The 10,853-nt window shown below is 39.0% G+C and overlaps 1 protein-coding gene across 43 annotated transcripts in view; it reads right to left on the bottom strand.

Annotated features, from left to right (window-relative positions):
• Nucleotides 1-513: 513 nt before the first annotated feature.
• The window catches only part of MAP2 (microtubule associated protein 2), a 259,617-nt gene continuing 249,277 nt past the window's right edge, over nt 514-10,853 (bottom strand). For 35 of the 43 annotated variants that reach the window (XM_034431988.3, XM_087882162.1, XM_087882152.1 and 32 more), the window contains 4 exons: nt 6,487-6,579; nt 5,273-5,354; nt 2,111-2,223; nt 514-891 (listed from right to left, as the gene is read on the bottom strand). In XM_034431988.3, the coding sequence (XP_034287879.2) occupies nt 676-891; nt 2,111-2,223; nt 5,273-5,354; nt 6,487-6,579 (504 nt within the window). In that variant the 3' untranslated portion in view covers nt 514-675. The remainder of the gene's footprint in view (nt 892-2,110; nt 2,224-5,272; nt 5,355-6,486; nt 6,580-10,853) is intronic. The other 8 variants (XM_034432121.3, XM_034432046.3, XM_034432091.3 and 5 more) reach the window with 1 other exon arrangement.

The raw sequence follows: 10,853 nt of genomic DNA, 5'->3' as shown, positions 1-10,853 counted from the left end.
AAAATGTTGCTTCCCCAGTACAGCTCATATGATTTTCCCCCACTACTTACTTATTAGTTAAATAATTTATTGTAATCAGCTATACACTGACATAATCATCCAACTTCCACAACATTAATAACTTAATTGCCTCTTTCTTCTACCCATGTATATAAAATAACCCCACCCTTTCTGAAGTGTTGACATCACTATATTTGCCCTTCTGCATGGTCCTCAGACTCTCCTGTTTAAATTAACCTGTTGATAAATTACAAGTGGAGATGCTTCTTAATTCCATCCATCAACAAAACGGTCAAATGAGCAACTCAAGGGATTGAACAAGGCTCTTCAAAAAGTAGTGGATGGCCTTCAGGCACATGGAAGGTCAAAATGCATTGTTATCATAGTACATACTCCATGCAAGACAGAGCAGAGCAACAATAATTGTCCAATGTAATATACTGCAATTGTACCCATAGAAAAGCCAAGATCTTCCTGCTGTAATTGGAAATCAGGCCAGTTTCTGCATCTATATGGATCTTTCCCCCAGTTTTTATTTTATGATTACTACAGTCTTGGGATGTGACTTAATTTTAGACATAGTAAAGAATGAATGTTAACACCTGCTCAGAGCCCATTCCTGGCAAGAAATCATGCCTAAATATTGTAACTTCAAACACTGCTAACAAAGCAAATTCATAAGCCCTGTTTAGCGAGGGCTGCAGTGACATCTTCAGCCAGGGTGGCAAGTTGAGGAGATTCAAGCAGGTTGATACTGCCAGAGGAGGAGACGTTGCTGAGCCTCCGAGGGGAAGCCACACTTGATCGGCCAGGAGATTGGGTGATGATTTCAGCGCCATGGTCCACACGGGCCCTTGCATGCTCTCGGAAATTGAGTTTCTGGCTGTCAATCTGTGCAAGGAAGGAAAGTGCAAAAATAAAATGCAGGAACTACAGAGGTATGAAGCTCCCCTGAGACCAATTTCACTTTAATTTCCTTGGAAAAATTCTCTCAATATTTTCTTGGGTGGCAATCTTTCCTGGTCAAACTTCAAAAGCAGATTAAAGTTGTGTCCTTTGCCCAGCCTCTTTGTGAAGATGTCCTAATTTCATTACCAGAATTCTCCTACTGCAGAACTTAAATGAAAATGAAGATATGTGCAAGAATCGTGTGGGAAATGTTGAAGTATAAGTTTAGTTTTGTTGATCAGGACTTTCCAAATTAATTGAAAGATAGATTCATTCATGACAGATTCCCTGGGCTAAAATAATTTTTTAAAGATAATTTGTACTCTTTGGACATTCTGTATACTCCTTTTAAAAAGATTGAAACATTGATTTAAATAATATTTTAACTTTTTTGTTTAAATCATAAAACAAATACTCCAGCTTATACAATGCAGTTAAAGGGAACCCTAAGGGTGGAGGGAGGCTGTGGAATGCAAGTGAACTGTCTGTTGCTGGAGAGACGTTATCTAACAAGGCCACGTAATGAAGAATGTTTTGACCGAAGCAGACAGCTTTTCCCAAAGCAAAAGAATTGAATTCAATTGGTGAACTATGTACTGTGGGTTGCCCAGAAGGGAAAAGGGGAGTTAGCTATGTAGGTTTTCATGGGAAAAATCCCAGATCTGACTTTGTTTCTGCTGTACTTAGATGGATTTTTCAATAAAGCTACTCTTGGTTAACCTAAAGAGATGGGAGTTTCTTTTGTTGAATGTGTCAAATGGGACAGTTGACAGAAACAAAATCAAACACGCAGTGAAGATAGAGTCTGAAAGTTTTTGTACATAAACTAGTGGTCACAGTGTAAAGCTTTGACTTCAGAGAGGAGGCAGGAAATCTCTGGAACTTGGATATGGCATAAGATGGGACTTTTCATCCTTGGGAATCTCCCTGCTCTTGCAAGTCTCCTCTGAAGGAAGAGCTAAGCAGTTAACTCAAGCCTAATGGAGGACACCATAAAGTAATAGGAACCTCTATCTCTATGCAAATCATTGTCATTTTTACCTATAGGACTATGAAGAACTCCAGAATATTAAACAACTCCAAAATATTAAACAAAAGAATAGATGATCCATTAAAATAATATATTGATAAGCTTTCATGTCTATAACCCTTGATGTCTTACCTTAATATTACCTCCTCCAGGCACATGGTGAGCATTGTCAAGTGAGCCAACCTTGGCTTGAGCCTTTTCTTTAAAATCCAGTTTCACACTTTCGATTTTCACTCGACCCCCTCCTATAAGTTATGACAGAAGGGAAAAATACTTGAAAAGAGCGCAGTTCTTCTGGATCTAGGATTTAAATAGCATTTAACCCTACTGTGTAACTGATTATTATGCACTTCAAACTGGAAAAAAAAATACTATATGATGAGAACACGACAAAAGAGAAATAAACATATACACACAATCCACATAATTGTAGACAAAACATTTATAGCAGTGGGCCTCATGACTAGAAAATATGACTATTATTAGCTAAAATGAGATATATCTGCCATACAAATGGAATCTGAGATATACAGGAATTGGTGAATTTTCACAGATTTGTATAACATAATAAATCAGTTTGTGGTTTGGTTTACTGCACTCTAAACCCAGACCATGGTTTCATTGTGGTTAATAAGGAAAACTTTAACTATATATTATAGCAATGGCTTGGTTAAGACTATGTGACCTTCACCATACTTCAGCATGTCATTTAACTTCAGCCTTCATAAAACTGAAGTGCTTCTGCAGCACTGCCTCTACAGCTTCTGGGCATTTTTGGACTACACCTCCTTGCAACCACACCAGGTTGATGTGATCCTGATTGGACTAGGCTGTTCTCCGTTAACAAAAAGCAGAAACAGTGAATTGGCCAGTTAACTCCCAGATGGCTGGGACACCAGTGAAAGATCTTTGTTCGGAATGATTTGGGATAACATCCTGGTGGGAATGATGATGAGGCCTATTTGGCCTCTGCACTAACTTTAAAAAGGACATTGAAAAGTTACATGGAGATACTTGCAAGAGTAATAATAGAGGTTTTTATTTAAAATATTTTTTGTAATATCTTTAGCCGCCAAGTCATACCTTGCCCTATTTTAACTAATAATCAATAGATATTCTGCCACAATTTTGCTAATTTCTGTCATCCCTTTGAAGTGTGACATACGTAATATGAATATGCTTATGCCTACAAATAGTTACATTTAAACAATGTTTGGAAAACACCCAGAAAAAAAGTGGGAAACACTCATGACAAACATCTGTCCTTCCTTTTAAAACAACTGCAGTATAGCCATTTTTAAAATAATTTTTCTTTGAATATTTCAGTATTTTACTGCTATGAAAGATATTCTTCCTACCAAGTTGTTTTATATACAATGCTAGCAATGCAACTAATGTAACTTTCAGGAGAAACAGATTTTTTTCTGAAATTAAGGAAGCAGAATTCACATGTAAACTATATAGTTACTTTTATACTTTGATCATTATCTAAAATTTATAATTAAAATACAAGAGATTAATGAGTTTGTGTAAATGAAGCGCTGCACTAATAGATAAGTTTAATGTACTCTGAAAATAAAATTATGCAGTTTCTTTATTGGTCTCCAATAATTCTAAGTTTCCAAAAGATTCTCTGCCAAGATGAAATAATGGTGATGTTGGGCTATGCACTGCCTCAGATTTTAACATAAAAGGTTGCCTTTGTGGTCCTAGGAAAAAATGTGGCTGCTTTAAAAGCAATTTCAAACAGGAGTTCCATTAGTTCCCCTGAACACTCTGAAGCACTGGTTTCTTACCTTGCTTCAACCACCTCTAGTGACCTACTTAATTTGGGAGAAGTCCCTTTAACTCTAGTCTTATCACTTTGGGGAAAGACACCAGCTCCATTCTTCTTGGAATGACTGAAAACCATGTAAGTTAAACGGTATGGGCCAACATGTTCCCAGCAGGTATGAAATATATTTATATATATTAGTTGCTAGTGTTGGGAAGTTCTTCACCACTAACACTGAAAACTAAACAGGGTGGTGTATCAACATCTCCAGTTTTGATGTGGTCCCAGTATCTTGTTGGGAAATGATTATTCTGAATAGACTGTTCAAGCACCTCTTTGTTTTGGTTACAAGTCTGTAATTTTGGTTGTCTCCCATATTCCTCTTAACTTCCAAATTCAATATAAAGTGCCAGCTTTAACATATAAAGGCCTTTACAGTTTGATGCCACTTCTTTCCTGTTTAGTTGGCACAGCCATTTGAATCATGCCAAGAGAAGCAGCTGACTGTCCTCCATTTTGGGGAGGGTAGATGGGAGCTTAGAGGCATCTTCCCCTACACTCACCCCCAGAATGGCTTCCTACCCGAGGTTCAGTTGGGCCCAACGTTAACTGTCCTCCAGAAATAGCTGAAGATGGAGCATTTCGGAGAGCACTGAGGTGTTAATGCCAGATATTGGTTTGGGGTCTCTGTGTACTATATATTTTATTTTAACTATATTTAACTGTATTAACTATATATAACTGTACTATATTTTAACTATTAACTATTTAACTTTAATTAAGCCACTACGACTACTTACAAGTGCCCCATGATATAAATTAGATGATAGATGGATGGATGGATGGATGGATGGATGGATGATTTACAACTTAAGTTACTGCAATGCTAAATATATGCAATATGTATGTTTTTAATGTTGAAAATGTGTACAATCAATTACTTCATGTTGGTTTATCTATTTTAAAAGGCTTAGTAAATTTGACTCCAATGATTTAACTGCAATTATCTGGTTTTACTGGAAAAGGGAAATTTCCTTATGAATTATACCTACCAGGTATATTGTTTATATGATTTTCTCAGCACACATTTGACCAATTACCAGACTGGTGTAGTCAACCTTTCTCTAATTTAGTTCCATGTACTTCAATGATGTAATGCAGGACATAATTCAGAAACCATTGTAAAAGTTTCACAATCATAAATTCCTCAAAGAATGCACTGAGAAGTAATTACAACCAATCTACTCCCTCGAGGCTTTTTGTTGTGAGTGCTCTTGTGCTGCTCATCTTCTTCCCATCTTATTTATGTGTGCTGGGCTGATGGATAGGCTTTACTAGAGACCTCCTTCCTTTCCTTTCTCCTACCCTGCCATGTAGCAATGCAACAGACCAGATATTAGGGAAATGGAGGATGCAGGTTTCCCCAATAATCCAGACATGGTTTTGGAATCAGAGTGCCTAAAAATGAATTTCTGGAGTTTACAGAATTCCATTTCCCCTCTGAAAAATCTTAGCATTACCTGGCCTATGACGGATATTCTTCAGGGAACCACATTTAGAAGTCACATGACTCAAGTCTATCTTCTTGGTTACAATTTGCACCTGTTTAAAATATACAAAATATATCTGTATGTTTATAGAGAGCTATAGACACAGAAAAAGATGCATTTTATATCTGTAGGAAGAAGAAATTAAAATAGAAAATGTAAGTATCAAGTTTGGAAAAAGCAGAATATTAGAAAGAAATAATAATGATACAAAGAAGAGAATGATATCCAGGTTAATACAGCAAATATCCCATTGAAGAGTAAATTAGTGGAATAATTTAAAATCTCTTTCATTGATAGGTAAGGTTATTAATCAGGAAAGTGTGATTATTTTTAAAGATGAAGGTAAGATTTTCCTCAGTGTTGTGTGTTGAAGTGTGTCTTTTAAAGCTTCCATTTTCCTTAGGTAATCAAGGATGTTTTATTTTCATTGCCCGACTTTCTGCTCAGGACAATTTTTTCTTCCTAGACTATTTCATAAACTTCCTTAGCTCCTGAGAAACATTAGTGGAAATATTGTCTTATAATTTTGACATGTCAAATATGTTAAAATATTTAAGAGGTGTTCACTAGATTGCTTGGAATAAGTTTACTGAAAGGGTCAAACCATATAATTGGGCAAATGACTCAATATATGCAAGATAGCCCTAGATTCACATATCTCCCACTGTGAAGTGAAAGCATCTTACAACTAGTTAACATGCATTGTTCAGTGGCTATGAATGCCATCTGGTAAGATTAGGACCAATGAGTGATCAATCCATTTCTCTTACCTTTGAATCAATGACAATACACCTGACATTTTAATCAAGCAATGGTAATTTTCTGTTGACATCATTATTTCTTCAGAACTCAGGACTTGTAAGACTCTTTTTCATTTTGCTTTCAAGCTTTGATTAACGATGGAGTTCAGAAGAACCAAAGCAATTAGTCATTACATCAGTGCTTGTAGAACAGGATGCTTTGTGAAGAAAACCTGACTCTTGTCCTTCTGAGTGAAACCTTTGTTTTTTTTGAGGAAGATATACCACTCAGCACACAAAGCTGATGCATTACTAGACCAAATTAATGTGTGAGGCATTAGCAAGAAGAGAAGCAATCTTTGTAGAGGATTAAAGGGCTAGTTCATATAGCGTGGGTTCCCCACAGTCACCTGGAGAACAATGTAAGATACTACCTCTACTTACATTTCCTCCCCCTGCTGAATGTTTGATGTTATCTCTTGAACCACATCTGGAGTGTACATCGCTAAAATCAATCTTCTTGCTTAAAATCCTAACCTAAAAGGAATTGGAGGTTATCTTACTATTAAGCATATTCTTTGGTTTTCATGATCCTGAAAATCAGGGTGCAAAACTACACTGTAAGGTCTGGCTTTGCACGATTGCAGACTAACCAACCAGCATTTTGTACAAATCTACTATCTTCCTCAAACATGGTCCATATAGCTATGTATACTGTGTGCATCTCAAAATCAGTTGCTGGAATACGTTCACAAAGAATAATCACATTAATTAATGAACAACATATCAATATATTATTGCCATTTATCATAAAATGTCACGATACAATAATAATGGGTAGCTTTATGTCATGTTTTTATATGAATAAACATGTATGGAAGATGGAACACAAAGCACACTCAAAGTAAGCCCAGAAGGCAGAAAGATTTGTTCATGAAAATTTCAGGTACAAAAGTGTGCAACAGTATCAAAATGAAGAGTCAGAAGAAGACACCACAAAGGATGATTCCCTGAATAACAGATTGTTCCCATGCGAGCTGCATGAGGAATGCTGCTTTGGTGGGAAAACATCAGGATGTGCCACAAAAATTCCCAAAGATTGCCTGCCCAATCTTGTGGGACAATGTAAAAATCTTGGGGATTGTTATCCTTGATTTTATGTGGGCATCTGTTTATGTTTTATAAAACATTGAAGAACTGGATGTGCTCCACAACACAGGGGTCAGAGTTTAGATGACTGTTGTGATGCTTTTATTAATTCTGTTTGGATTTACCCTCAACAACCTCTCTAGATTTTACTCTTTGTTAATACCATTTTATATTGTTTGTATGTATTAACTGCCTAGGGTCATATTTGTGAGATCGGTGGCCATGCTTAACCTATGATCATTCATTCAGCGACTGTTTGAAGTTACAACAGCACTGAATTAATGGTAGTTGCAACTGGTCCTCAGAGTACTAGCCATCCCAGCAGCTCCCATCACATGATCACAATCTGGGTGCTTGGCAACTCGAATGCCCTGATCACCAGTTGCCAAATGCCCCACAGTTACATGATTGCCATTTTAAACCTTCCATGTTGGTTTCTGATGAAAGTCAAAGGGTAAGCCAGCAGAGAAGATTGCAAATCACTGGAGTAAATCTGTCCCACCCATGCACCCACCTCAGCCCCTCTGTACTTGCACTGCATATTCCCTCACATCTACCTCATACCCCTGTGCATCCTTTTCTCACCCATGTGGCACTTCTCATGCCCTCTCCCCAATCTGCACAGAGCTACTCATGCACTCTCCATGACTCATGCCTCCCAGATCTCCCTGCACACCCTCCCTGATCTGCACAACACCTCCCACGCATTCCAATACACCCTCCCTCATCTGCATGGCACCTCTTGCACATTCTCCCAACCCACACAGTGCCTCCTCTTGCACACCTTCCCTAATGTTGTGAGGAGCCTCTTGCATAGCCTTGCATAACTTCCCCAATCCACACAATGTCTCTTCCACACCCTTCATACCCTTCTGCAACCACCGTGATCCCCACAACTGCCTGTGGACCTGGGATTTGTAAGTTCCTGCCCACTTCCCCAGTAACTTTGGTTGTGGGAAGCAAGCAGGAGTGGCCTCACATAATGACCACAGAATTCAGTTAATGAAGCAATTGGTATTGCAGGAATTTCCATTGCGGAACAATGCGGTTACATTTTATGATCACGTCACTTACCAATGAAAATTGCAGTCTCAAGAACAGTCTGCAGATTCTAAACTGTTATAATGGGACAAGACAAAAAATGGCTGAACCCCAAAAAGGTGCCTGAGATCTGGCAACTAGAATCGAATTATATTCTATAATTTAGGGATATTTATATATTAAACACTTCTTCTTTAACTTCTTTTTTGAGTGGCGAACACATTTACTCTAGAACAGTGATGGCTAACCTTTTTCTTTGTTTGTCAAAAGCACAAGCACACGCTTGTGATAGCGCATGTGCATGCCAGCACCCATAATGCAATGTGTGCCACCCCTCCATGTGTGCACGCCCCCCTGTGCATGCGCACGCAATCCCCGTGCATGCACGTGAGGGGTGGCATTAAAAAATTTTAGCAACCTGCACCACAGTGGGAGGGGGGCGTTTTCACCCTCCCCAGGCTCTGGAGGCCCTCCAGAGGCCAGAAAGGGGCCCATTTCTGGACTTCCGGTAGGCCTGTTTTTCGCCCTCCCCAGGCTCTGAAGGCTTTCCTTGAGCCTCTGGGAGGGCGGAAGTGGGCCCCCCTGGGCTCTGGAGGCCTTCTGGAGGCCAGAAAGGGGCCCATTTCCGGACTTTTGGTAGGGCCATTTTTTACCCTCCCCAGGCTCTGGAAGCCTTTTCCAAGCCTCTGGTGGGCAAAAACGGCCTCTCCTGGACTCCAGGGCCTCTCCAGAGGCCAGAAATGGGGCCATTTCCGTACTTCTGGAACATGCACGCCACTTCCCCCCATGCTCCCCCACCCATGCATGCACGCATGCCCCCCATGCATGCGTTTGCATATCCCGCATGCCCCCCGCCCCCTGCACATCCCAAAAATCAGTTGGCCGGTGGGAGGTGCATGCGCATAAGCGCAATGGAGCTCAGTTGGGCAACCGCTCTGCGTGCCAGCTGTGGCACCCATGCCATAGGTTCGTCATCACGGCACTAAACCAATCCTTTGAATATTCCACATCATATTCTCACATACACAATTCCCGCCAATCTGCATTTTATCTGCACTACAAAAAAAAATCATTTCAGCAAATTAACTGAAACCTATCCCAACCAACCAAGAAGTACATGTAGAAAAGAAAGATGAAAAATTTGGATTGATTTTCACAGGGTTGAATATTGTTGAAAATCTGTTGAGAGGTTGTAAACCTCCGCGCATACAAAGAATATTTCTAAACTCTGAATGTCCTTGAGTTCTGAAGGAAAGAGTGGGAAAATAATAAGAATAGGAGTATGCTTAGCTGCCTACAGGAAATCTTTGGAAGGCACTGTTTCTGTGAAAGGAAGCTAACAAAGTGCTGACCAAAGAGGTATCTGAACTGTACCTGAGGAACAAATAAAGAATTGGGGAGGGGAGGAACTAATAAAATAAGGCAGCAGAGATTAAGATTATGAAAAAAGGGTGCAGTTCATTAGGAGATCTATGCTCTGCATGCAAATTGGGCCAGATTTAATCCCTTGGGCTACTGAATTATGTAGAGAATAACTTTTGTCTGATCTTTTGGAGCATTGTTGGCGTCTGACTGATTTCCTTGTTAAGGGAACAGATTAAAGCAGCCACAGAACTGAGTGTTGCCTGCCAGATGACCAAGAAAAGACACATTTCAGTCAAGGCATTCTGGACAGATGCAGCATGAATGCCCACTTGAACTCTGAATCACACTTTGCTCTGAAAATCCAGCTCTCTGCTGAGTCCTAATGCTGAGGTCGGTGGACCTCTGTGACTCTAGAACACAGCAGCTTTATATGCTCCAGTTTCCTGGGAGGACCAAGCACTCCAGACAGGCAGGAAGCCACTTGAAGATTTTAAAAGTTTTATGAACTTCTCAGTCACTGGGAGTCAGGCAATGTTCAAACTGACTTATTCACTAACTCAATGAATGAATGAATGAATGAATGAATGAATGAATGAATGAATGAATGAATGAATGGATCAACCCAAGGTCAAATTAGCAGGTGAATTATTTTGAAGAGATTATCAAACAAAGGCAACGTGTTAAAATATGATAGAAAACTGCAGAAGAAATGGTTGCAACAACTAGGTAATAAATGGAATACTGTATGACCCAGATTTTTGGCTAGAATGGGAAGAGGATATTGGAAGAATCTTCCCTTCTGAAGAATAACCTGAAGCAAAAACATTTACCATTTTAAAGTAGGCTTATATAATATATATATTCCCAGATGACAAAGACAGAATAACAAAATTTCTAATATGTATTCTCTAAAATAAAATGCAAAAATATAGTCATAATTCAGAAGACCATGGCATAAATGGGCAGGGAACAATGATTACATCTGCTCTATATAATGGATCCATAGGATTCTGAGTTATGACAGTTTTTTTACCGATAACTCTTGCATTTAAGTTGTTTCATTTGATCAAAGCCTGACACTAGCAAATTCTGGCACCTTTTCTTTCAGAAGGATCAAACAAAAGTTTACTGGAATGCCCAAGAAAAATAATTTCTAGTTCCAAACTTTATGCAATGATATTCTTTCAGAATTTTTATTTTAAAAACCTTGAGGATTCTATGCATTAAACATTTGGTTTAGATCTGGCTCCAGTAGG

The sequence above is a fragment of the Pantherophis guttatus genome, chromosome 1, assembly GCF_059756535.1.
Source record: "Pantherophis guttatus breed Tessera chromosome 1, ASM5975653v1, whole genome shotgun sequence".
In the NCBI taxonomy this organism is placed as follows: domain Eukaryota; kingdom Metazoa; phylum Chordata; class Lepidosauria; order Squamata; family Colubridae; genus Pantherophis; species Pantherophis guttatus.
The sequence above is the reverse complement of the archived record's forward strand: the minus strand, read 5'-3'. Positions and strand labels throughout refer to the sequence as shown.